Source organism: Takifugu flavidus, chromosome 3, assembly GCF_003711565.1.
Source record: "Takifugu flavidus isolate HTHZ2018 chromosome 3, ASM371156v2, whole genome shotgun sequence".
NCBI classification, from domain to species: Eukaryota; Metazoa; Chordata; class Actinopteri; order Tetraodontiformes; family Tetraodontidae; genus Takifugu; species Takifugu flavidus.
In genome coordinates, this window is record NC_079522.1 from 17592932 (window position 1) to 17620027 (window position 27096).

At 42.2% G+C, this 27096-nt stretch overlaps 2 protein-coding genes across 5 annotated transcripts; one reads left to right on the forward strand and one right to left on the reverse strand.

The window, feature by feature from the left end:
- The first annotated feature begins 65 nt into the window (after positions 1-65).
- On the forward strand, positions 66-6053 carry gyg2 (glycogenin 2). 3 transcript variants are annotated; one of them, XM_057028158.1, is made up of 9 exons: positions 66-1332; positions 1441-1615; positions 1685-1859; positions 2409-2571; positions 3087-3213; positions 3546-3738; positions 4303-4419; positions 5064-5210; positions 5290-6053. In XM_057028158.1, exons 1-9 carry the CDS (start codon positions 1236-1238, stop codon positions 5413-5415), a joined length of 1320 nt encoding a protein of 439 aa, XP_056884138.1. In that variant the 5' UTR covers positions 66-1235; the 3' UTR covers positions 5416-6053. The 3 variants fall into 3 exon arrangements, with proteins under 3 accessions (XP_056884138.1, XP_056884137.1, XP_056884139.1); XM_057028157.1 differs by having other exon boundaries at positions 292-1332; positions 5287-6053; XM_057028159.1 differs by having other exon boundaries at positions 298-548; positions 1477-1615; positions 5287-6053.
- A 4520-nt stretch (positions 6054-10573) lies between these two features.
- Positions 10574-26613, reverse strand: mxra5a (matrix-remodelling associated 5a). Of its 2 annotated transcripts, XM_057027648.1 has the most exons (9): positions 26150-26613; positions 25335-25541; positions 25065-25194; positions 24474-24864; positions 20009-23683; positions 18414-19332; positions 17866-18192; positions 17535-17655; positions 10574-11690 (listed from the first exon to the last, which is right to left on the reverse strand). In XM_057027648.1, exons 2-9 carry the CDS (start codon positions 25505-25507, stop codon positions 11631-11633), a joined length of 5796 nt encoding a protein of 1931 aa, XP_056883628.1. In that variant the 5' UTR covers positions 25508-25541; positions 26150-26613; the 3' UTR covers positions 10574-11630. The 2 variants fall into 2 exon arrangements, with proteins under 2 accessions (XP_056883628.1, XP_056883627.1); XM_057027647.1 differs by lacking the exon at positions 10574-11690 and having other exon boundaries at positions 14238-17655; positions 26150-26604.
- Positions 26614-27096: the final 483 nt, after the last annotated feature.

Genomic DNA, 27096 nt, shown 5'->3' on the forward strand with positions numbered 1-27096 from the left:
ACAAACAAGTCACTTTAGCAGAAATGGTTTTGACCTTCAATAACACATAAAGGTTACAGAAGCAGAGATAAATGAAGAGAATGAACATGATAGATCTTAGTCCGACAGTCTAGAGTCAGCTTGGCTGCTAAAAATAAAGCCAGTTGCAAATTATTTTGGCAAAACAGTAGTTGTATTTAAAATTATATGTTGAACCTAAACCAGACATTTGAGGAATACTATTGGGTAAAATCTCATGGAATGGCTGTTCAAACATGTGGAAAGTGAGTCCCTAGGCAGCAGGCTGCAGCGATTGCGTCTGTTGCACAATGACCTGCTCCTGTTGAACGACGAGTTGAGCAAACACAGGCGCCAACACGGACGGACTGGACTCTGCAGACAGGAGAACCCCCCCCAAAACAAAACTGAATGTGGCTTCATGCTGAAGAGTGGAAACTATGATCCATCTCGATACTTTAAATAAGCTTCTGGTATCATGATTCGAAGGTGAAGCTGCCGCCTGTGTGAATCATTCAAGATTGGGCTTGCAGAAGGTTGCAGAATGTCAGGTATGTGATTTTGTTTCATCTAAATGTGCAACTAGAATTGTTAAAAAAAAAAAAAAAATCCTTCAGGTCGGCTTGTTGACAAGGTTGGTTTAATAAATAAAAGGCAAACTGCCCAAATCTGCCAGTGTTGCTGCCGTGACCCTGGAAAACACAACTGCAAGCTTCTCTCAGCTCGCTGAATTATGCAGAACAACTCTGGAGTGACCCAGTTTGACTCGAAATCGGAGCTGGTTCTCTCGGCTCCTCCACACTTAAATCATTTTACAGCACAAAGCCCAAAGGTTGTTTTGGGGAAAAAAAGGAGGCAGGCCCTAAAACTGCCACCCGCACTCGACTCCGGATTTATCTTATTAACGATAACGCCTTCAAGATTGCCTTGATCACTGGGATGGCTCCTCGGGAAGAGTTAACCTCAAGGAAGACGGGACGTTCGGCACAGACTGACCAGCAGCAGAGATACCAAGGAACTGAGTAGACTATGTACCTTCACCAACAGCCACCCCTATATCTGCCTCTTTGGTTTATTCCTTCTCCGCCCTGACAATAATCCACCAAGTAGTCTTTGGAAATTCCAACTATCTGACCAACCAACTCAACAAATGTCCAAATAAAATGACACGCAAGGAATCCACATCACGTCAACGACCTGTTGCAAAATAACCGTTTTAGTTTCAATCACTATTGAAAATGGCTCCAGGTGTCTGCAGAGCACACAGACAGGGACACCTCAATTCCAAAGTCATCAAAATCTGGAATCCCATTTTGGCAAAGGCCTTCCGTCCTGGTAAGATAGAAAACCTGGAGGCTGGATTTCGGTCCCTGTGGGACTGGGTTGCTGTCTCTGTGAGCCGCTCCAAGAGCTGACCTCACCTTTTTTCTGATGCACGTGTAGCAGTAGCTAACTCCCAATTCCTGTCTGTTGGTGAAGCTGGCGAAGCCTTCGTCACTCTGGTCACGTCTGACTCTTACTGCATGGGAGCCGTGGTGGTGGCGAGGAGCTTGAGGCGCCACGGGACGACCCGCAGCGTCGTGGTCATGGTCACTCCAAACGTGTCAGAACAGTCCAGGTGAGCAACGCTTCTCTTCACCACTGTTACGCCGGATTAGCGAACCGGTGCGATCTTTTACTCCACCAGGGGCGCCCTCCACAGCGTCTTTGATGAGGTCATCATGGTGGACAGGATCGAGAGCGGGGACAGTTTGCACCTGTCCTCTCTGGGACGTCCTGAGCTTGGCATCACCTTCACCAAGATTCACTGCTGGACCCTGACTCAGTACAGCAAATGCGTGTTCCTGGACGCCGACACGCTGGTGAGTTCACCATGGCAACCGCAGTAAGTGTAGTGAGGACTTCACACACTGGTATTGTTACATTTGAGACCTCATAAATGTCTTTCAATATTAGATTTCTAATGGTATACAGCTAAGAACAGATCGTTAAAGAGAACGTTTTATTAGAACGTGCTTTTTCTTTTTTCCATCCCGTCGATGGGGGATCTGCTGCATTCATCCTCACCAGGCTGTATCCTTGATTAGTCCACACAAAGAACCCAGCAGACGACCTTTAGCAGGGTCATCCATACATTCCCTGAACTGCGAGTTGTTTTAGTGTTTAGTCAGAGCAAACATGTCACGTTAGCAGCGGAGCTGCTGTAGGCTCAGATCAGCAAACACAAGGGCTTAAGGTCACCCATAAATCCATTTCATCCATGGATATGATATATGGAAATTAGATGTGCAGTTTACCAGCAGGATATATGCACAGTTAAACCTCAGCAACGGGCGTTACGTAAAACATTAAAGCCAGATCTGCGGTTTTATCATCCAGATAAACTCAGTGATGGACCTGTTTCCTCTCAGGTTCTGGATAACGTGGACGAGCTTTTCCAGCGTGACGAGCTCTCAGCGGCTCCAGATCCGGGCTGGCCCGACTGCTTCAACTCTGGGGTGTTTGTTTTCCAACCCTCCCTTCAAACCCACGCCAGCCTCCGGGCTCACGCTCTGCAGCATGGCAGCTTTGATGGTAACTCACCTCCTCACCACCACCTCAAATATTCTTAGAATGTGCACACTATTGTGTCACGGTGGGACACTGGGACTGTTCTGCTCTGCTTTTATTGTGCTCAAAAAGTGAGACAGCGACTGCAGAGAGCAGGCTGCAAGACAGCCACGTCCATACAGCGGTTCGATAAGTGGTGTGTTTTTCTTCAAATAAAGTTGTTTCTCTTCCCTACAGTTGGATCACCGGAAATCGAGCCATTTTTCCGGCTTGCTGTGTTTAAGCACATTTCTGGATCATTAGCATTTTTCAATTACTGTTTTTCCGCTAGGTTGTTTTGTGTCAATACGTCCTGGCAATAAAACAGGATCCCAAATTACTCTTTCTGTTGGCTTTATTGATCTCAGCTCATCACGCTGGGAGGGGATTTCTGTCAACGAGCTCCAATCAAGTTATTTACCATCTTTTTCTGTTGATTTTTGGGGATTAAAATCAATTGAGGGGAATTGAGCGCTGTGTGTTTATTGGTTGATTGTCAGGAGGGGACCAGGGCCTGCTGAACAGCTTCTTCAGTAGCTGGCCAGTGGCCGACATCACCAAACATCTGCCGTTTGTCTACAACCTGAGCAGCAGCTGTGTTTACAGCTACCTGCCTGCCTTCCAACAGTGAGTGTTGCTGCCCAGTTGAATTACTTGAACTTTATTGTGGTATCATGAATATAAATGAATTTTAAGTTAAAGTGAAAGGTTCTTTTCCAGCATGTACCCGTAACCTCCTGTGGGACTACAACATTTTAAACGTTCTTGTACTAATAAATGATGGTCTGTAAATATTTTTTGCTCTTCTATTTGCAAGGAACGTAACATTTGCTTCCCAAATAAACGACATTTAAATTGCAAAAAATGAAGGCTAAAAAAGTGAAATGCACTCATTTATAATGAGCAGAAAGGAAATTCTGCAATGCACAAAAGTGTTTCTGCTGTTTTTCTAACTGCAGGTTTGGTCACAGTGCAAAAATTTTTCATTTCACCGGAGCAGTTAAACCCTGGAGCTCCAGCAGCTTTAAAAAGGAAGGTCAGCCACCCTGCATGGATCACTTCGTATCCCTGTGGTGGAAGGAATACCTCAGTCACACGACGTCACCTCCGCCAGAGAAAGACTTCCATCAGAATGTGGAGCCACCAAAACAGGTAGCAACATCTCAGAAAGCCACTTCCTTTTGCTTGTCAAATAAAAAGGGTCAATAGAAGGTGACTTATCATTAACTGATTATGTAATCAAGGTCCTGAAAGGGTCATTATGGGAGATTTCTGCTGTTCAGATTAGACTTCTGTATTTAAAAGGAGCCCACTGACCTGGTCCAGGCTGAAATCATTTAGATGGTTGTGGAGAACATAATATTCATCATATCTGATGGAGGAGAAGGAAATATAGGTGCAGTGAAGGGCTTCTGGCATTGGCAGTTAAAAAGCAAAGATCTGCTGTGTAAAATGTGTGTTTATTGCCTCCCTTCTGTGAGCCGTGACCCTTTTTTATCAACTTCTGAAGACTTTTCCTCCATATGTGCAGCTGCAAAAGTGGATATTCTGCTGCTGGATTATGCTGTCACGAAAATCAACAGTTACTTTGTGGTGAACCAGATCTGTCAATTTTGGACCGTGATTTAGTTCACCATGATATTACTGGACTGCCACTGCGGGAGTTTAAATAACAGCTTTCAGGTTCAACAGTATCCCTTGATTTTTTTTTTTCAGGTCCATGAACACAAATCCGAAGCGGCTTTTACAGGAAGTTTGGACACCTCCAGCTCACTGCTTGCCCATTTCTCAAATACTTTCGAAAAGCTTTATTTACAGCCTGAACCAGACACGGTGAGATGAGAGGCACACATTTTTACTTTTGTCTCATTTCTTGCTTTGTGCTGCTGCTGCTTATCAACCACGAATTCATTTATCTGCTGATTTCATATGTGGGATTCTTCAAATCTGTGACACGATGTGAAAACCTTCCTTCTGTTGGAATAGCAGAAATGCAAATTGTTAATGGAAAAATCCCGAAAAATCCAAGAACCCAAACTGAGATCAGTGAAATCAGATGAAAGAGACTTGATTTAAAGTCAAACGTATGCTGTGAAGCCAAATAAGAAGTTGTTAGGAATATTTGACAATCAATCAATTAATTAGCCTAATGAGTGCCTCTATAAGTACAGACTGTGTTTATAATACATCACTGTGGTTATTAGGCAGCTCAAGTGCCTCCTGTTAATTCCAGTTGAAGAGATTTTTAATTTATGGGTAGTTCTGCATGACTGTGTCGACTGGGGCAGAGAGAACATTGAACACAGGGCTCATTATCTGCCTCTGAGCTTTGTTGCTAAAATTCATTTCACCATGATGCACTGAGTTAATACTTATAGTTTATGTGTTTAGCCTGGAAAGATACGCCCTCGGGAATTACAATGCCTGTGAACATCCATCATTGCTGCTCGGCAACAATGCTGCTAATTGTGCTTTAGCATGCAGAGTGCATTAATGAGAGAGCATTGATGACTGCGGCAACATATGATGCACCGGTGGAACAATCTGGGGGCGATGACCAGGAGCCGGAGGCCTTGGAGGACGGCACTGACCGCGTGGACACTGTGGACCCCACAGCAGAAGATGTAAAGCATCGCACCTTTCTGGAATGTAGCCTTTCCTGTGAACAAATCCCTTTGATGCTGGTTGTCTTCATTGCAGCAGGCGGTTACAGATAAAGAGGTCGACGAGCTGGAGCATCGTCGGCGCTGGGAGGCCGGGCAGGCTGACTACCTGGGCAAGGATGCCTTTCGAAACATCCAGAAGATGCTGGACCGTTTCCTGGATTAACCTGAAGTCAACACACTTCAGTCTGGAATGTGGACAGCACACAATTTTAGTTTGACAAACACATAACAAGATGAACAAATTCATATTTCTGTCTCAGATGAGGTAACACTGACAGTTGAACCAGAATGGGACAGTAGAAATATGAAACTCAGAGATAGCCTGGGCAAATAGAACGTTTACTTTTATGCTGCAGTAACATTTACTATCCATTTTCGTAGAATTACTTTTACCTACAAATGTACTTATATAATATGCTTATATAGACAGTCAGGCTACAGGCCCAAATGTATTATTTCACTTGTACTTTTACTTGTGTCTTATTGCAACACAATCCACAATTTTTGTTCTCTGCACCTGTTTTGATCTGCTTTATTATTCTTTTCCTGTCCCATTCATCCTGTAAATATTCAGGAAAGGAAGTCCTTTAATTTAAAAGTATCACAGCTCAATAAGCTCCTTATACAGATAATGAGCAGGATTTATGTGTGTGTATGTGTGTGTGTGTGTGTGTGTGTGTGTGTGTGTGTGTGTGTATTTGAAAAATACAGCTCTGCGACACTGAATCAAGGTAAAAAGATTACCAGACTTGTATGGAAAAGATCGGGTTACATGAAATAAACAGCATGCTTGCTAGGGACCTTTTGTAGTTCAAGAATCAAAGTTGGCTCAATATATATATATATGTATATATATGATTATTGTAGGATAATAAATCAGATGTCTGTGCCTTCACATGGTTTATTCTGAACAAAAAAAATACCAGAATTCATATTGTACACATTAAAGAGGTTTTCCTTGTATTTTTAATGTCCCACTTTTACCACAATTATTTACAACTCGGTTAAGAGTTACTCTCTGGTTATTGCACGCATGATACCTGCAATATATATGAACATACAAAGAACGCATACACATGCATGCAAGGTGCTGTAAGTGTAAGTGAGTAAGCTGCCCTGGACAACCAAGCTGAGCGAGGTTGGTATCTTGCTTAAAGGCGCCTCGGCAGTACTCTTGAAAACAATTTCTAAATTTCGTGTAGGTATAGAATAGTTATTTCCAAATTGCAGCACGTTAGCATACAAAAACATGCGCAAGCAGTATGATTCTCCTCATTGTAGCACTGTCAGCAAGTACATGCTGGTTTAGTTCATCCACTAGGGGGCAATGTCGCTCCTCCATTAACACCCTCAGACCTTGTCGGACTGTCGGATGTCCCGGACTGCAGTTTCCACCAGTATGCGGCGTGATCTTCTTTCACTGGGCCCCTGCTGAATGTAATATTCACAGGAGTCCCTCCCTTAATGTGGTGACAGAGACATGGGAGGATAAAGGCAGTTGGGCAGCTGAGGGGCTGACATAGACGGATGATGATGCTGATGCTGATGATTGCTTAGAGAGGCAACCTGGCACGTTTGCTGCCCACCGCCGAGCGGCTCCTGCTCCTCTCTGATTCTCCAGATTAAAGGGCGAGCGCAGATCTGAGATAAATCCCCAGTTTCCCTTGGCTGCCTCATTCATTAAGGTCTGAAAAAGGAATGGGAGATCAAAGACGGGGTTATTCACGGCGAGAGGTAATGCCTGGGAAAGAGTCTGCTCCGTGTAAACCCTGCACCACAACGTCACAACCAGGACAACACATTCTCGTTTCTCATGGTTTTCACTAAGATTTGGGCAATAACGTCAGCATTGTTTGATCATAACAATTCCACCAAAATCTGTGATGGACTAGTCTCCTATCATATAAAAAATGCAGAAGGGTGACAAAATTAAATCACTATGCATACGAAAATAACATCCCCACACCATGTGGATATTAAATCGGCAAATCCTGGTACTAAGTCAAAGGCCCAGGGTTAGGATTATATGCACGCACGAGGAAAATAAATTTGTTACAAATAAAGGAAAAAAAGTGGAATTGAGAGTCCTTTTTCTGACAATAAATGCATGTATTTATAAAGAAATTAAGACAAAAATGAAATATTGTTCGATAAAATTTAAATTTGTCTATAGTATCTGTTACATTTTACAATCTTATTGACAGAAAACAACCCCACCTAACAGCAACAAAGATATTACGCAATTAATAAGATGAAACGGAAACGGGCAGCTAAGATTAGTGGCAGCAAAAGACGATCTCAGAGGGTTTGAATCTGTCTGAATAAAGAGGAGAAGTCATCCTTCAGCCTCCGGTAGCATCGACTGTTGAATATCAACACCTTTGGAATCACGGTGAAAAAAATGAGCTGGGAGATGGAACTGAAGCTGGCGTGTCCATTTGGACACAAGGATGAAGGAGTTACCTGGAGCCATATGCTTGTTTATTTACATGAATGATGCATTTGGGCCACCGTGTTTAGGGTTGCTTATTCAAACTGTTGTGCTTAAATAAAGCCGTCATCTCGTGGTTCAATGAACTCTTGAGGTAGAAATATTGGTTTATATTCAAAGGCAGATGCTAAAAAAGGAAAACAAACTGACAGATGAATGAAGCGTTCAGTGACTAATGAGACAGCAATTATGGCTGCAGTATAACAATGATGGGTGATTATTGTTATTATTCAGTGCCAAAGGTCTGTGACGGAAAAGTATGATACCAAATCATGTCGTCTCTATAGCGTATATCTTTACGAAATGTAAACTGGTCACTGACAAACAGTATGTCCGTCTGCAGCCATGTTGTGATCAAGAGATAACAAATGTAGAAATTTGTAGAAATGAAAAACTGTCAGTCTTCAGTTGATACAACTGACACCAGATTGACCCCTGCCAGGAATCTGTGCGGAGTGAAAAACTCTGTTTGCTCTGACGCTGCTGGAGTGACACCCACAAGTGCTTCCAAGAAATTCCTGCTTTGACACATGAATGCAAATCTCCAGACGGATGATACGGAATGTCCCACTTGGCCAAACAACCAGCAGCTTGGTTGGCTCTATGTCGGTGAGACACCTGCGATATCCTTCTACGTGCGTTAAGCGCTTGATGGATCTTTGTAATTCAGGGATTGTTTGGAGATAGAATTACATGTGTGAGTTGCAGAAAATAGCAGGAGAATTTTTTTGTATCCATGTGTGATCCATATGCCAATGGACTGTGTTGGGGAGACATTTTAGATTCAAGATTCTAGATTCAAGATGTACTTTATTCATCCCCATAGGGAAATTGAATTGTAGTAGCAGCCTAACGTGGATTAATATAACTGTAGACTAGGTTTTGTATTTACAAAGTATAGAGAGGTATAACCATTGACAATCCCAAGCTCCATGTGTTGTTTGGTTAATGTGTGGTAGACAACTCAAACTAGTCCCACTAATTATCGTGCAGCAATTTAGATTGTAATGACCCTCAATCCCCATGATTGGGAAGTGTAATGGCAGTCAGCTGTGGCTGGACAGAGAGGCTAGGAGAGGTTTTCTCCTTCACTGATTTCCTCTTTACCCACAGTGTTGGGTCACCTCTTAACTTTATGAGATATGTAGCAAAAGTGTGTATTCTTTACATCATGTAGCGTATTATTAACCTAAATAGGCAGAACGTTCCAGGTTAATGTCTACTGTGGAACCAAATTCTCCTTAAAGTCAGGTACCATTTATTCTAATGCTGTTTTTCCCAGCAAAATGTTAGCATTGCTAAGAAGAAAAAGCTAGACATATATTTGAGTCCTCAGAGTATTTGCACAGCCACAGAATGAATCAACTTACTCAGTTTTAATAATCGGGGTACTCCATATTCATTCAGCTTTCAGTAAAGGAAGTGTCTAAAATTGTCTCACCAAAGGGGTTCCACACCAGTAGAACAGTGTTTGACGTTTCCTCGAAGGTGAAATATCACCTCACAGTGACAAAAAGTGACAAACGGGCCCACATCGAATGAGATTGTTTGAAGATTTGGTGTTGAACATTGCTACATAAAGTGGAGAATATCAGCCAGAGTCCAAGGGCTTTTTTGTGTGGCATTAGCTTTTTCCTCCTGTGTCTGTGTGGGGTTCCCTCCAGGTAGTTTGACTTCTACCCCCAGTCCAAAGGCATGAATTTGCGAGGGGTATGTGAATTGGCAACTCTAAAAATGAGCCTCAGTGTGAATGTGAGTCTGAATTGTTTGGGGTAGCCCTGGAGTGATGTGTACCCCACCTCTGGCAGCTAAGATAGACTCCGCCATCAGCAGATTTCCAGGTGCGTCCCCGAATCTCTACAGTCAGCAAAATGTTCTTTGGTAAGTGCACTTATGTAGCTGTAAATGTGCAGACAAATATGTGATATACTTCTAAATTTGGTACGTCTAAATTGCCATTAAAGGTTAATTACAATTCTCTTTCTTGTATTTTCAGACATTAACTGCATAAATTAAATTCTAGTCAGAAAATATGAAGCAAGGTTCATCAGCATGTTGACCAACATTTTTTCATATCAGCACATAGATTTTGACCTTTTCCCTGTATGGGTGTCATTCCAAAATTCCAGACTAGAGCACAGCAGCTGCGACTGGACGGAATCCTGAGGGCTCATATGTGTAACACATTTAGAAAATGTACTGAAATACACTGTGAATATTAACGTTCAAGATGCAAGAAGTTTAAGGCTCAAGTATGTAAGAAATAGCAAACATAGAAAACCCTACAATATTATATGATACAAAAAAGTACGAGACAGATTGGTTTACAGTAAGCCAAATGGCCTAGGTAGTTGTTGGAAGGTTGTAAACTGCTCATTAGCCAAACCACAAAAAGGAGGTCAAGAAGAGCAAGAAAATACAAGAATACAGAGGACAAAGGTAGAAATCCAGGTAGAACTAGTCAACATGGTGAACACTACTCTGAGGGCCTAAACTCCTGCTTCTAAACAACATTTCAGCTCGTGGGAAGTGGACTCAAAGTGTTGGATGAGTGGTTGAAACCACATACTAATTTGAAAAAAAATCCCACCCAAGATTACCATTAAAGATCAAATGGGTGGTTAGTTGAGTCTATTGCCCTGTTGCTGTCTTTCTTGAGAACATCAGGATTTAACACAAACCCTAGCGCAAGTCTTGAGCCTGCATGTGATAGCAGAGCCCCGTGATGTTGTGATGCTGTGAATATTCACGCCTCTGTTCTGTGTTCTATTCCTCTCTCTCAGTACTTCCATCTTTCTCTCAGGCCTCCCAGTATCAATAATGGAATATTTGCTTCTGGGGATGGACTGCTACTCGCAGATGCCTGAAAGCTTCACAGTATGGATCCTTGATGACAAGGCGTATTAAGAAAGAGTGGTCAAATAGAACAAATGAAGCTGCTGTCATGGTTACATTGGTGTAGGTTTTAATTTTCAGTTAAAATCACTCCCGCTAGCAATAGTAGGTCTGTTGTCAAGGTTGTGCATTACAGTAAAAGAAAACATATTTCTGTTAAACTCTGGCCCTCTTATTATAGTACAGCCACCCATCTTCATCTATTTCCCTAAACTCTGCCTATTCTCTCCTCTACCTGTCCTCCCCCCTTCTTCTCCTACCCTCAGCAGGAGGATCCCAGAACAACACGGAATAAACGATCATGCCCACTTTTATTCACACCAAAGGTCAAATTAGAGTCACTAGTTCACTTATTCCCAAATGCATCTTTGGACTGTGCTAGACTGAAGTATGAGAAATAATTCATTTTGATATTACAAATCTTGGTCGGGCAATTTCTCTACTGTAAATGTAAACGTGCAGTCGTGGAGTGTAGACACTGATTAAACAAAACCCCTCTGTGGCTGTCTACTGCGACACACACACACACACACACACACACACACACACCACACACACACACAGACACACACACACACACACGAATCGATGAAGCATTCCCATGATGATCGTGATGATTTCCAATACTTTCATGATGCCAGCTGGATCTCACCATGCGACACATCATTTCATGACGCCTGATCAAAATGTAGTCAACATCACAGTCATAGACAGAGAGCGGGGTTAGCGCAGTGCCGCTCATCCACATTATCCCATCTTAGATCTGGCATCTTTTCATGGAGCCGCCGTTTCAACTTCAAGCTCAGACATGGAAGCCCTTGATGTTCACAAGTTGTGTTGCCAGAAGACACAGCCAGAGCTCCATCACACCAGCTTTGATTTGTCAATCAGCGCCAGCGACATGTGAAGTTCTCCAGTCACTGACGATCATAAAAGGTTGTCTCTCTTTGTTCTGCTGCATCCAAGCGGGAGAGGATATGCTTCCATTCAAGTTAATCCCCTCCAGAGTGACGTCTGCTTCTTTGCTGAGTATTTTGCAGTGTCAAGGCCATCTGAAGGGAGAGGAGATAAGCACATGTGCATAAGAGCACTGTAAACACACGGAAAATGTAGCTTTGACTGATAAGAGCTAACAAGTCGGCACAAGATGTGAGCCATTCCAAGCTGCATTCAAGTGAATGTGAGGGACAAAGTGGAGCGCTGTAAGCAATTCACCTCAGCTGTCTTATTTCGCCACAGAGAATAAAAAAAGCAGTCATTTCAGCATTTGAAAGTGGAAAAAGCTGCTTTCACCAGAGAGAGAACATTTTACCCAAGCACCCACAAAGCTGTGGAAATAGAAAAGAAAATAGAAACAGAATGTGAACATTTGCAGAACCCCAAAATGACTGAAGTGGAAAATACTAGTGTAGAAAGCTAAGAGCAATCATTATTAATATGAACAATATTTGGATTTATGGCAGTTTATAACAGCACAGATTTCAGGTAATCTAGAAAAATGTTACTCCATGCTTCCATTGTAGGATGACTCTACGACCAAAACAGAGCTACATGGATCATATGAAACATGATGGGGAGATGAGAAGAGAGGAGAGGAGAAAAGAGGAGGGGAGAGGAGAGGAGATGAGAGGAGAGAAGAGAAGAGAGGAGAGAGAGGAGAGAAGAGGAGAGGAGAGGAGAGGAGGGAGGAGGGGAGGGGAGAGGAGAGGAGAGGGGAGGGGAGAGGGGGGGCGAAAGAGGAGAGGAGAGGAGGAGAGGAGAGGAGAGGAGAGGAGAGGAGAGGAGAGAAGAGAAGAGAGGAGGGGAGAGGAGAGGAGGGGAGGGGGGAGGGGAGAGGAGAGGAGAGAAGAAGAGAGGGGAGGGGAGGGGAGAGGGGGGGCGAAAGAGAAGAGGAGAGGAGAGGAGAGGAGAGGAGGGGAGAGGAGAGGAGAGGAGAGGAGAGGAGAGGAGAGGAGGGGGGCGAAAGAGGAGAGGAGAGGAGAGGAGAGGGAGAGGAGAGAGAGGAGAGGAGAGGAGAGGAGAGAGGAGGGGAGAGGAGAGGAGAGGAGGGGAGGGGGGAGGGGAGGGGAGAAGAGAGGAGAGAAGAGGAGAGGGAGGGGAGGGGAGAGGGGGGGCGAAAGAGGAGAGGAGAGAGAGAGGAGAGGAGGGAGAGAGAGGAGAGGAGAGGAGAGGAGAGGAGAGGAGAGGAGAGGAGATACAACCACATGAAACTGTCAGTGAATCATGTTTTGGTACCCAAAGATTCTAGGAGCTACCAATAAATTAGCGCTCTAAGAGGAAAACAGTCTGGTCCTTGTAGGTGAAAGGGAAGTATTTTACAGTCTATTCTGGATTTTATGGGCAGCCAGTTGTCCTTCCTGTTAAAAAGATATGCAGATTAAAGATAGCTGATATGCATGATTTACAATTATGTTGGCCTAAATCACACAAGTTCCTTCAAAATCTATTTTTTAAGGTTGGACCACAAGAAAGAGAGAAAGAGAGACAGTCACAATTGGTGCATGTTTAAAAGGTGAGGACTGGTGGGATACATGGGTTCTTTTTCTAATTGCACTGCTGATTTCTTCACAGGTTTGTGTGATTGCATTTTCGATTTAAATGGAAAGTAAATGCATTGAGCTTACCTGTAACTCTTGTTTCACTGCTGCGTTTATGCCTTTTCAGTTCAACGTTTTACAGAACTGTGTCTTATATTGCAAACTGATTTTCTGGGTAAATAAAGCTTTCATTGTCAGAGGTGCCCACACTTTTTCAGCATGTGAGCTACTTTTCAAATGACCAAGTCAAGAAGATCTACCTACTATAAATTTGCAAAACATACATTTATTCATAAATATATAGAGAATTCTTTATATGATCCATATATGTTGGTGTACCTCACATAACTACATGAATCCATATTGCTCAATACAAATCTGTGCATTTTTTCAGCATGCAAGCTACTTACAAAATGACCAGGTCAAAATGATCTACCCACCACAAAAATGCAAAACATCTAATTATTTTCAAATGTATTGAGGATTCTTTGTATGTACAATGTATGTTGATGTAGCTTGCATAATCGAATGAGCCAATATTGCAAAACACACATAATAATTAACTAATTGGCTTAAAATCAGAGGTAATTCGCTGAATAGTTTAGCGTCGTTGTTTGCACATGAGCGGAGACCTAAAGGTCAAAATTCAGTTGTCATCTAACTGGCTGCCCTGTATGTCAATCAAGTGACAGGATGAATGATAGGCTGATATTTTTTAATGTCACGCCGCTACGTAATGAGCACCCCTGGTTTAAATCAATAAGAGATTTTCTTTACATTATGCCGATATTGTGACAATTGGCTCTGGATTTGTCTTCTGATCTGACCAGGCACTCATTGACAATGTTTACCATGATATGATTAAATAAAAATCTAAAAACACGTCAGTGTTAAACATCAATGCAATAGAACAAGTCAAGCATTTGGTCTCCTCAGATCACAAACATTTGTAGTGTTAATAAAAGAAAAATAGATACAATATTGTGGAGTGCTATACATCATTATGTGACACTTTTTTGGAAAAAAATCATTTTAAACACCTTCATTAAAAAAAAGCAACTGTCAATTTTAATCAATTTTTATTTAATACTTCATTTTCAATCCACTCAAGACTCACAGTTTTGTACAGGCATCCGCATGTACTGGAATTTGTCAAAATGTGACTCTTTTAGGCCAAGTCTACTAAACTAATTTCCTCACGGCTCCAGATGTTTCTTCTCTCTGGAAGAGATCTAGTGGAACTCCCAAGAGGAATAATGACCTACTTCCTCGATGAAAAGTGAAACGTTGTGCATTTTCTCGGATTTCTCTGCATGTTTAGGTCTTAAAGGCCAGCTGCAGAACATTGCATTGAACTCAGTAATGGAATTACAGGCATAGTTTAAAAAGTCACAAAGGTCCAAAGGGAGTTCTTAAACTTTTCCTTTTCTTTTATTCTGTTATTTGAAGAAAATGCCATTTATGGTGCAGTGTATCATTTGTTTGTTTGCTCAAATTATTGTTCTCATTCTATTTTCTTAAAGCATACATTTCTGCCAAATTTGTCAAATCTTAATATAAGTTGGACCAATGTATGTATTTTACATTTGGTCATAAATTGTCAATAAAAATACTTTTCGTTACTGAAACTATTAAATTTACAAGATTAATAAAAAGTGCTTTGACTTTTACATCCGCAGCTCTTCACATAACAAAGAAGTCTTTTATTATGCATCAAAGCTTTCCAGATTATTTACATATGAGGGCAGAAAAAGAAAAATCACCATCAGTATTTATAGACACAAATAACAATGGTGGAGTAAAAATCGAATCGGACTGCTACCAAACAACCAAAGTACGCAACATTATTTTCCGTCATTTTGATAATAAAGTCAAAATAATGTTAGAAAAGCTTGACATAGACTGCCATTGTCGATTATGTTCAATGGAAAGTGACATGGATGCTTGAGGACGCTGCAGAATGAGTGTGATGATTGAAACGTTGAAACACCCCACACACCCCACACACGCACACAAAAATAATGACATTTTTGTAAAGGAATGTATGTGGATCCCTAAGAACAGGGTTCCTAAAACTAAATATGATTGATTGCACAAAATACCTTTAAAAAACTTGTCATGTGACACTCTTTACTTAAAGTACTTAAAAAACAATAACTTGGTGTTGATGACCTTATGAAAATCACTCTGCCTCGGTACTGTGCATATCTGGCCATTAATGTTTGCCTGAACAAGAAAGCTACCAAACACAGGGACTACTTAGATTTTCATATATAGTGCAAACTACAAAAGAACAGAAAATTTACACGGTAATTCTGCTGTATGAGTAATAACTAAACATTCTGAAGAGATCGTATGAAATCAATTACTATGATCATTTCTTTAGGGGGGGGGGAAGGAAACATATGTTTTTTCTTGAAATGGTACAGTACATCTTTTGATAACAAGATATGTTTTTAACTAGAAAGCGGCTAAAGTGGAAGGGTACTTAGGGCACTAAACCCCTCCTAGTCCGAAAAACCAAACTTTCTCCTCTTTTCCTGGTATCTGCATCACCCTGGTGTATGTTCATGTCATTTTTCTGGTTATTTCAATTTTAGTAAACTATATCATTCCATACAAACTGGGTGAAACAAGAGTGAAAGAATTAGACTAATAACCATACAGGATCTGTGAAAACTCAATACCTATAATAGGTTACATAATATCCGTCTTTGTTCGTATCAATGCCCCAAAAAAGACTCAAAGCACCATTGCAAATTTTAATCATCATATTAAAAATGATCCTTTTTAACAGCAGGTTTTGATCATTAAAAACATTGGCTGTTTTTAACAAGGCAGTTCCTTGGGCATACAGTATGGAAATGGACTCAATCACTGATTAATTCCTCAGAAAACGTTGAGGGTTGTACTTTTAGAGTCCATGCCAATAGTATTTCTGGCTGTGCATCGATATTTGCCAGCGTCCCTTTGCGTTGGACTCTGGATGATGAGGGAACCTTGCGGATGGAGGTACTTGTTTCCCAAAAGGCGCGGCTGTGCACCAACGACCAAGCGTGTTTTATCTGGTGTTTCCCATGCTATGTCCACACTTGGGATCCCAGTTGCTATGCAGTTTAGCTGGATCGCTACTCCACGTTTGGCATATGTTACAGAGGGGAGGCTGCTGGTGATTTTAGGTGGGTATGCAATCACAGTTACTGATGCAGAGAGTAAAGAACTGCCATACTCGTTCGCAACACGGCAAACGTATGATCCCTGATCATAGGTGGAGACTTGGTGAATGGCAAGTGTTCCATTGCTCAGTACATTGTACCGTCCAGCTCTCTGTGGACTGTTTAGTATGACCCCACTTGGCAATGTCCAAGTCAGCCTGAGGGGCTCTATATTTGGCAGACAATGCAGCAACAGTCTTTCCCCAATCATGGTGCTCACCGGAGAGTTGTATCTATTAGTGATTTCAGGCTTCCTACCAGGGGAAAGTGTAATTATGTGCTCCACAAGCCCCTGAAAATCACGCCCCAGACAGCGATACATACCAGCTTCAGAAACAGACGGGTTGGTTATGATCAAAGAGCCATCTGGGCGATGAAAAAACTTGGATGAATGTGCACCGCTGCTCAAAGGGGTACCATTAGGTAAGATCCAAGTGACACGAGGTAGTTGTACATCTTCAGAGGAGCAGTTTAAAGTCATGGTCTTCCCAATGGTGAGTGATAGACTCTCTGTTTTTGGACCACCAATCTGTGACCTCTCAGCAGCTTCATTTACATTGAGGTTTACCACCAGCCGGACTTCCCCTCCTTCATTACGAGCAATACAAGAGAGCTTCCCTGAATCTGTTCTCTTGAGGGACCTGATTTCCAAGGTACCATTCTGGTGCACTGTCATTCTGTTGCTATTGTATGGTGCAGGAAGAATGACATTTCCAGGCAAGAGCCACATAACACGGGGGGTTGGAGTTCCTTTAGCCACACAGTGCAGGAACTTTTTCTCATCCTGGTCTGCAGTCACAGTGATGGTGTTGGAAGTTCCATTCATGCCATTTATGACAGGAGATGTTACCAGCACCTCTAGTCTGGTGACTTTGAAATCCTGCCCTGCATTATTTCGGGCTATGCAGCTGTAGTTGCCTCCATCAAAACGTTGGACCTTCTGGATTATTAGGGTCCCATCATTCATTACTTCATATTTTTCCAAAGCAGGTGTGACAATTCTGTTTGTTGGCGATATCCACGTAATGAGAGGTAAGGGTTCCCCTTTGGCATTACATGTCAGAACAACGGTATCTCCATAAAAAGCTTTTACCGAATTTTGCTTTTTATCCTGTATTTTTGGTGGGTGAGTTGCTACTTTCACCTTTATGGTTACTTTCATCTCATCTTTGCCTAGTTTGTTCTCAGCATAGCAGGTGTAGTCGCCTTCTTCTGGCATGCCGACATCATTGAAGTACAGCGTTCCGTTGTCAAACACCACATATCTGCGCATAAATAGAATCAAACAGATATCAAAATGGCAAAGTAAATATAAATTGGATGGCTGATAGTATAAATATAAAATATTTGTTGATACAGTTACTCCTTTAATTCTACTAATATCAATAAATCAAACCACATAACAACACTTCCTGTTTAAAATAATTGTCATGACAACGTTATATAAGATAATTTGATAAGATTACAGCTCATACCTACGACTGCGCCCTCCACTGGATCGTTCTCTGGCTTTAATTGGATTGACCATGGTGCCATCCGGCAGAGCCCAGCTGATTTCAGGATTGGGGAGGCCGGATGCCACACAGTCCACCTTCAGGTCTCCGCCGTATATCACCTCCTGACTGGTGTGCAGTTGCTTCTGCTTGATCGTGGCTGGCCTTGTCATGACATTGACCCTCAAAAGGACGTAGTCGTCACCTATCTTGTTACGTGCCACACACAGGTAGTCGCCACTGTCCTTCTCTGTCACTGAATGGATAGCTATGGTTCCATTGGTTAGCACCATTATCCTAGAGTCAAAACTTAAAAGAGAATGAAAAGTTAATTGCAAAAAAGGGCCACATTTAGAATTTATTTGTGTTTTAAAAAGCACCTGAAACATTTATGTGTGTAAAGCATATGCTGAGATCTCCCTTGCACATTTTTCTTTGTTTTAGTCTCTAAATAGTGTTTTTCCTTTAGTACAAGCACCTCATATTTATTCTTAAGTATGACACTTGAGATATTTAATCATGGTTTTTACCTGTACTGAGCATCCACTAACTTCTTAGAAGGTGTTCTCCAAATGATGCGGGGCGTCGGCTCGCCTGTGGCCACACAGTCCAGCAGCAGGCTCTCTCCATAAATCACATCTGTCCTCTGAGGTGATGATGACACGATACGGGCCTTGGCAGAGGACATACTCCTTTTAAGACTCAACATCACCACTCTTCTACTGGACACCACCGCGCTGGTAGCCAGGCACTCATATCTCCCAGTATTTCTCACGCCCAGTCCACGTATGTGTAGGGTCCCATTGGGGAAGACAACGAGTTTGTGTCCGGCGCTAAACTGGGAGGTACTTAGCTGTGTACCGTCAGGTATAATCCAGCGGATTGCGGGTTGAAGGGCCCCTGAGATGTTACAATGGATGTAGGCATCACTGCCCTCAGCCAGTGTGATGTTCTCATGTTGTGTTTGCTGGACAACAGCTAGGATCCCTGAGACATGAACCCGGACCAAGACTGCGTCAGATCCAGCTGTGCTGCTTCCAATACACTTATAAATTCCTCTGTCTGCGAAAGTAGCCTCACTGATGTAAAGGGTTCCATTACTCAAAACAGACACTCGCTGCTGAGTGGGGGCGCCATGAGGGACTGGAGCCACATGGATTCGGTTTGGGAGTACCCATGTAACTCTAGGCGTAGGGTGACCCTCCACTGCACAGTCCAAATGAACTTTCCAACCCAAATTCACTGTGACATCTCTTTGTCGAGGTTGCAGGATCAGCGGTGGTTGAGACAGGATCACAAGGTTGGTCACCATTGTGTCTGTGCCATGCTGATTGAGGACTATGCACCGGTACTCGCCTCCGTCCATGGGCTGTGTGTTGCGGATGTTTAATGAACCATTGGGATGGACCTCAAACCTTTGGACCCTGGTGTTCTGAGTAATAACTGCCCCTGCAAGAATAAACAAGAAAGCCTAAATTGTGTTTTCTTAACTTCTCAAAAACAATTCTTCTCTATAGTTTCTAAATGTTAGCACATTGAAATATACTTTTGTTTAAATCAATATCATTCTTACAATGAAGGGACAAAGTATTAGAAAAATCTGTAAAAAAAAGTCAAGTAAATACAAAATACAAATTGTTTTCACAGAAGATGTGGGAGTTCGTTAAAATCTATTAGCCAGGGCAAATCTACCTAGGGCAAGATGGTCAAGGGGTAAATATATTAATAAATATTTTATAGGGTTAATTGCAGTGTTTAAATTGGAATATTCTGCCATTATATAGACACCATTATATGGGCAAGGACATTTTAGTTAGATACACAGTAGAGTTAGTTAGACAATGTATTCATAACTGGACATTTTGACATTTCACTTTAGGCCTTTTATTACACTCAGCAGCTGACTTTGCCAATGTTTGATGGAAATGTGGGAGCATTTAAGCTGTGAAACCACAAATCACATATTTGTATTAAATTAAATTAATTAATCACGTTCATCATTTTCGGAGATGTTTGTTGATGAGATTTGTATGTATATGTACACACACACACACACACACATACATACATACGTTTACACTGACCTATATACTGTATGTGAAAAATGAGGTTAAGTCATACATACCACTCGCCACTTTCGTCCATGACAAAAAGGGCTTTGGCTCCCCATCAGCCTGACATGGAAGCTGAACATCTGTTTCAGCTTTCACGGTGAAAGTCTGGAAACTGCTCTTTGTTATCCTCGGCTTCCCTCTTGGAATAGAACCTTGTCCAGGTTGTCTCTGCTTTCCGGACACTTCCCGAGTGCTTGCTAGCTGTCCATCTGTGAATGGACCAGTTGTCATTGTGGTAGACTGCATTGTAATTAATTCTGCAGCTGCCGTAGTTGAATTAGGGAGCAGTCTGTGGTTGATTGTCTGAGACGTGAGATAAAATTCAGTTGTTCTCTGAGGCTCTGAGGTGGTGCTGGTATGAATTTCTAGGTCTTGACTGTTCGGTTGTGTGGTGGTGTTAAATGAGGGCCCCTCTGTGGCTCCTGGTGAGGGCGTTGTAGATAGTGGGACATATGGCGCCACTGTGGAAGGAAAAACATTGCTTGGATCTATAGTAACATTTGGATGTCTTATTTTAATTCCTACATTTGTGGCTTCTTTATGACCTTCCCAATTGCTATTTGTGGCATTAAAAGGGCTTGAACTGTGATTTGATAATTCTACAGTTGGTTCCAGTGTGGTTGCCTGTGTTATGTCCACATAAGCATCAAATTGCATACCTGGCCTGGTAATTAAATCTCTGGAGGTGTATTCAGTGGTTGTTTTGTGGTTGTCCAGCTCACTTAAGAAACCACTTAAATGCAACTGCTGCGGCAGTGAAAAAGGCAGATGAGTATCATTAAAAATGTTCTCTTCCGTGGTTATGCGTGGAAGGTCTGATTGATTTTGTACATCTGTTGCAACAGGATGCAGCTCAAGCTCCTCTGTAACAGTTTTGCTCTCAATCCCTCCCAAAGGTTTAACTGTTGAGGATGTACTGCCAGCGAAACTCTGCATAGGATTGGAGGTGGGGATTTCAAAGTGATCTCTGGGAAGCTCAGAGTTTTCCAAGACTGTTTGAGAACTCATCCTTCCAACTGTTGGAGAGACTGCTGGTAATGATGGTGGAGCTGATGTGCCTTTAACTGGTGGTTTGGCAAGAGACAAAATGCTGCCGTTTGTTTCATAGAGAGGACGAGAGGGTTCGGTGGTGCTCTGTTCATGGTATAGAGTGCCCAATGAAGCTGGTTGGCTACTTCTGAATGAAACAGTGGCTTTGACACTGGACGATTTAAGAGTGGATTGTTCTATTTTTAGCTGGGAGGAGGCAGTAGTCCTAACCGTTGCTTGGGGAACATTAACAGGAATGGTTGCAATAAACTGGGTGTGTTTGTTCGGTTTTTGTTTCCGTCTGTTTGGCCTCTGTTTGCGATTCTTTCTCCTCGAGTTCGAATTTCCTTTGGACTCTCTCCTAGCACTGGTGGATACAGTTGTAGTTGATGGATACACTGTGGTGAGCAATACTTTAGAATTCAAGTCATCAAATGTGATTTCCGGTACTTGAGCCTGTGGGTCCAATGTTGCTGTAGTTGCACCAACATATTTTCCTCTTTCCTCAGATTTTATTTGTGAATGCTGTGGGCTGACGGAAGGGAACGTTTCATTTCCTTTTGAAGAGCGTTCTACATAATTACTATCGCTTTTCTCACTCCCGTCTCTTGTAGTCCACCAATCCGCTGCTTCTGTTTCATCAGCATCTGTATTTCTGCTGCTTGGAGTGTTTGTGTTAGCCTGCCAGAAAGTGACAGCATCTGGGGGAACAGATGTGGTCTGTGGGAGGAAAAAGTCTGCATTTGAAGTTGTATGTTGATCCAACGTCCTATCAGGGCTCATGTATTTTACATGATATGATGTCTGTGTTGTGTGTGGCTGAGTGTTTGATGTCTCACCATGTTTATCAAATGCTGTATAGGCATTGGATGTCAAAAATGAAACAACAGGCATGTCTGGCGTTGTAAAGTAACTGCTTACACCTTTAAATGATTCTTGATCAGTTTTTTGTAATTCTGTTGTTGTTGTTAACATCCTTGCTGTTGAATGCTGAACTGGAGTTGGTGTCACAGTATTCTGAGCCTTTCTGTCCCGAATCTTGGCCAAAATGTGAGCCCATTTTTCTGGGTCTATTTTAGCCTTTGACACATTTATTTTTCTTCTGTTCCCTAAATGGTTTTTCTTTTCTTCTGCGTGTGATCCTGCTGTTTTCCGAAGCTTGGTTGGCTTGTGCCACATGTTCCTTGATGGATTTGTACCCTTTTTGTTTGTGGCTTTAACTGGGATTCGTCTCCTCGATGGATCGAAGCGACTCACAGGGGCCGACTCCACATCTCCTGATGCCTCCTCATTATCATTTGTGGGGACTTTAATCTGCGTGTTGATCCCTGAGGCTGATTGGGGTCTCACTGGGAACCTCTTCAAATGCATAATCGGCCCATTTTGCTGTATTAGAGTGGTTTTAGTAACGAGGGTATCCACACCATGTTGATTAATGGCAATGCATTTATAATGACCACTGTCTGATAATTGAGTTTGTGGGATATGCAGAGTTCCATTTAATAAGACCTGAGCTCTGGAGGAGTTTGCATGTACACTTACTATTTTGCTACTCGGTAAAATCCAGTAAACCTCAGCGTCAGGCGAACCAGATGTTATACAAGGCAGGGAAATGGACTTCCCTGTAAATCCCTGAATAAGTGAGACATCTTCTCCTGGAGAAGGGCTGGAGGATTCCTGTACTGTCAGGTGGAACGGCAGCACAGAAAGGTCACCATCAACCTTGGCTATGCAGTAGTAAATTCCTGTTTCTGAGTGACTGACCTCTTTTAGGACAAGCTGACCTTCATTAGACACAGACAGTCTGTTGTCAGGACTACTATATGGAGCTTCTACCTTGGAGCCATCTGGTAGCATCCACTGAATTACTGGCTGGCCAGAACTGTGGACATTGCAATTGAACTCACTCTGGCTTCCCAGGAGGGCACTCAACACCTTGTGAGTTGTGTTTTTTGACTCAATCATGACCCATGTCCTCCTCTGTCGCTGTGCCTGCTCTACTTCCACCGCCTCTGAGAAGTCCGTTCTCAGGATCAACGTTACAGTCTTTGCTGATGACTGAAGTCTGTTCAGCTGAAGCTCTACAGATGTTTGCATCAGCCAAGCTGGCTGGGCCATGATTTTAACTTTAACTCCTGTGTAGTACAGGGCATCTTTCTCAGAATCCTGACTATACATGTAGGTTGGGTGAGGCTCCTTACTAAGCATGACCCCCCGTTGTAAGTGTGCTGGCACGTTGCTATAGTATGCAATTAACCTCCACAGTCTTTCATATTCCCCCCGATCAACGGGGCATTCAATGTCCACTGATAAAGTTATGTTAGAGGCTAGCTGGAGTGGGTTCACCTGCTCCCAGTTTATCTTTGTAGACTCCTTATGATCAGCAAGACCACACTCCAGATCCACCTCATTGCCATGCTCATCGGACAAGCTGAGGGAGATGTTTCCAAATGTTTCACTGAAGTCCTTTGTTGTCAGGACTTCACTCTCAACATCATCAGGTGTGGAAGTCCTCTGAGTGGAACTGATGATGGGGCTGCTGCACAGCATGCTTGAAACAGCCTGGAGCTCCTCCTTTTGGAGGGGACGAGGAGATGAGCACATAGGACATACCTGGCCACCAGGGAGTGCTTTGTCTTTCTTACACTTCAAGACACCTTAAAATGACAAAAACAAGAATTTGTTACTCTACTGGTATTGCTCATTTGGGTGAAAATCAAGGAAAATGTAAAAGATCCTCGAAACATGTCAGACACTGAATAACTTTAACACCCTAAAATGTGGTATTAGTCTTTTCATCATTCTCAATAAAATCCTTAAACAGAACTTGCCTGTGCTGCTGAATAAATCAAGAAAAACATTACAACTGCAACACAGTTTACAACTGTCCTGTGCCCCACAGCATTGGATATCATCAGTCAGCTGCAGCACTCCAGAGCAAACACTTTCAACAGTTGCAACCAACCACACAGATGGCTCAGAATCAATTTGGAACATGCTGGAGATGAAATAATGGTAGCATATGTGACCTATTGCAAAGCGTGTAATCAGGATGTTTTGAATGTGTGTGCCAGTTAGCTTTCAGTTCTTTTCACTCTTTTAATATTTGCTTAAAGCTCTTTCAACCCTTTCATCTACAGTGGTCAATATAGTGTATAGCTATACAAAAGCTGCAAAAAACCTTCCTTAAGATAAAATAGAACATTTTTTTATAATATGATGTAACTGAGGTTTTTCTAGTCATTAGCCAATTGTTTTCTCTTTTTGAATATAAAAAAGAGTAATATAAGAAGAGAATTCCTCCTTGCAAAGCAAGATGATTAAACCATAAAACCTTTGAGCAGTTTGATTTAATATTACCCCAAGGTTTCATGGAAGTAAACCTCTGCTACAACCATTAGCTGCAATGAAAATTTGTAGAAAATCTATATAAAAGTATGAAATAACCTGGAAAGTTTTTATCCCAGTCATGGAGCCACCTCATGTTGCAGTCACATGTCCAGGGGTTCCCGTGGAGGTACAGGGTCTCCAGCTGAGGCATGGTGGCCACCAGGTCAGAGGGTAGTGACCTCAGCTCATTGTCTGACAGGTAGAGATGCCTCAAAGTGGACACTTGGAAGTGACCCATCAGAGTGAAGGTGGCAAAGGTGGCTGGGTGGAGCTGCTGGAGCTGGTTGCCTTCCAGCTGCAGTAGCCGCAGGGAGGTGAGGCCCTGGAAGGCATCTGGGTGGAGGAACTCCAGTTGGTTGTGGTCCAAATGCAACCTGGCTAAGGACCACAAGCCCTGCAGAGTGTGTCTGCTGATTTTTGTCAGCTTGTTGTAGCTCATCTTCAACATCTAAACCATTGGACAAAAAGAGCAAAAGTCAACATAGCTTCTTTCTTTCCTGCATATTGGGAGAAAATGTTACTTTTAAGTTAGATCCTTTTTAAAAAATACTCTCTCAGAAAAAATAAATAAATAGAACATTAAGACAGGCTGGCTGACAGGCTTGAGACTTGGATCATTTACATGCGACACTGATCCTTGGTATGTACCTGTAGTGATTGAAGGTCCTTGAACACACCATCAGGTAGAGTGTGGATGTCATTTCCATGCATCAACAAAAGTTCCAGCTTCCTTAAATCAGCCAGTGATTTGGTTGACATTCTGTGAATCCTGTTGAACCTGAAAATATACAAATGCAACCATTGTGCAGTATCATAAACACTGAATTCACAATACACAAATGCACAAAAATGGTCAAATGCTTGAAATCTAAATACTTTATAAAAAGTTTATGCCTTGTTCCGAAATTGATTACTAACCCCAAGTTCATGCGCTTGACATGTTTTGGTACAGCTGGTGGGACGATGACGAGGGAGCGGAAGGTGCAGTGGACTTCGGTGGGCTGGGGGCAGGAGCAGGCCCGAGGACAAGGGGCCGAGACACCAGGAGACACCAGGATCAGCAGTACCAACACAGTCCGTAAGAGAAACATCTTCAGGCTTAGGAGTCACAGCTGCCTGATCACTCTATTATAATACAAACAAGTTGTTTAGAAAGAAAAAAAGTTGTTTAGACACATAAGGATTTTAGAGGAGGACATTTTAAGAGAAATCTATCTTGAATTAAACTCAAGATTTTTACAATTTCTGCCATTTTCTATTTTCAAAATCTCATTGGCTGAGATTGTGTTCACTAGAATAAAAGATGCAGAGTTCAGTGAAACATAAGCAGCGACTTTGCAGATCTCCAGATCTTTTTATTTTAATTATTCTCTAAAAAAATCAACTAAATAAACAACACTCCAGATCCAATGCTTGATATTAAACCATCCTATTGATATATTTCTTAAAAATCAGTTACATCAGTTATTGGATTTATTTAAAAATAAATTCAAGATGATATGACGTGTTGCTATTGTATATATTTTTATGAAGCACATTAAATGGCAACAAAGACTGTTAAAAAGATAATGATTGGTGATTGGGCACAGATATAATAGGTCACTCTCCGCCTCCGTCGACGCACGAATGTGAAAGTCTGATAACTTACGCGGAGCCAGCTACAAAAAGAGCTTCTAAAACATTTCCAATCTTCACCCAAAACTTTTTACTGAATGAAATATAGATACTCTTACCTCAGAATCGATGCAGTTTTACTCTGATAAACTCCTCATAATCCATTTAAAAATCTGACGCAGCAAAAGACAGGATCCATCCAGTATTTTTAAAAAAAAAAAAAAAAGATAGACAAGAAAGTTTGTTTTGCGAGATTCTGCCAAGAGTTGAACGATAATAGATATGTACTTTCTAAGAATAGAGAATAACTTTCTGCAACTCCGTGACGTTAATGCGCTCTGGAACTCTGGTGCGCTGCGAATGAAGGAGCGGCTCCGTGTGCGCGCAGCGGAGGAGCAACAGGAGGAGCCACAAGGAGACGCAGGACGACTTTGAGGACTAACTCTTGACTCAGAATATGATACTGCTCCACAGACAACAGCTCGCTGGTGTTGCTGGGATGTATTCGATGAGTCATATTGGAAATATGAGATTAACCTCAAACGGTTCCAACTACAACTTGGATGAGAGTTGCATCTGACGGGCGGAACAGCCGCTCTGGAACAATAAACATAAATGAAAAGCAGCGATGTGATTGAATATTATTGACGACACTTTGCAGGTGACTGCATTTGAACTGACCTTATTCTAGTCCTCCTGACCCTTTGCTTACACAATGAAAAGCAGTTGAAAATGATGTGGCAGGAAATGGGAGTTCAGTATTCGATATTGGGGTACAGGGATGTAAAGGATGTAGGCTTTTCAGTGAACTGGAACTGTCCGATTGCAGATGTGGGGGTTGCAGGTAAATGTTGGTCTGGCTTCATTAGCACTGAGTCACACTGGCAAGTCTAGACACACAGACAGTGGAAACAAAGAGAGGCACATGTACAAACACAGAACAATGGACCACACATAAAAGTAGTCCTAAAAAAAGCAGAATTCTGCTGTAATGTATAATTTTATATCTGTCGCTCACCTGGGAACTGATCAAAAAGCAAAATTCCTGCTTCAAATATCATCACCT

What these genes read in the sequence shown, in the direction of transcription:
- gyg2 (XM_057028157.1), top strand. Translation starts at nt 1,236, where the DNA reads ATGGCTCCAGGTGTCTGCAGAGCACACAGACAGGGACACCTCAATTCC. An exon ending in AACGTGTCAGAACAGTCCAG is followed by an intron (nt 1,616 to 1,684) that starts GTGAGCAACGCT and finishes TTACTCCACCAG; the next exon opens with GGGCGCCCTCCACAGCGTCT. An exon ending in ATGTGGAGCCACCAAAACAG is followed by an intron (nt 3,739 to 4,302) that starts GTAGCAACATCT and finishes TTTTTTTTTCAG; the next exon opens with GTCCATGAACACAAATCCGA.
- mxra5a (XM_057027647.1), bottom strand. Translation starts at nt 25,507, where the DNA reads ATGTTTCTCTTACGGACTGTGTTGGTACTGCTGATCCTGGTGTCTCCT. An exon ending in CTGGGATAAAAACTTTCCAG is followed by an intron (nt 23,684 to 24,473) that starts GTTATTTCATAC and finishes TGTCATTTTAAG; the next exon opens with GTGTCTTGAAGTGTAAGAAA. An exon ending in ATGGACGAAAGTGGCGAGTG is followed by an intron (nt 19,333 to 20,008) that starts GTATGTATGACT and finishes TTATTCTTGCAG; the next exon opens with GGGCAGTTATTACTCAGAAC.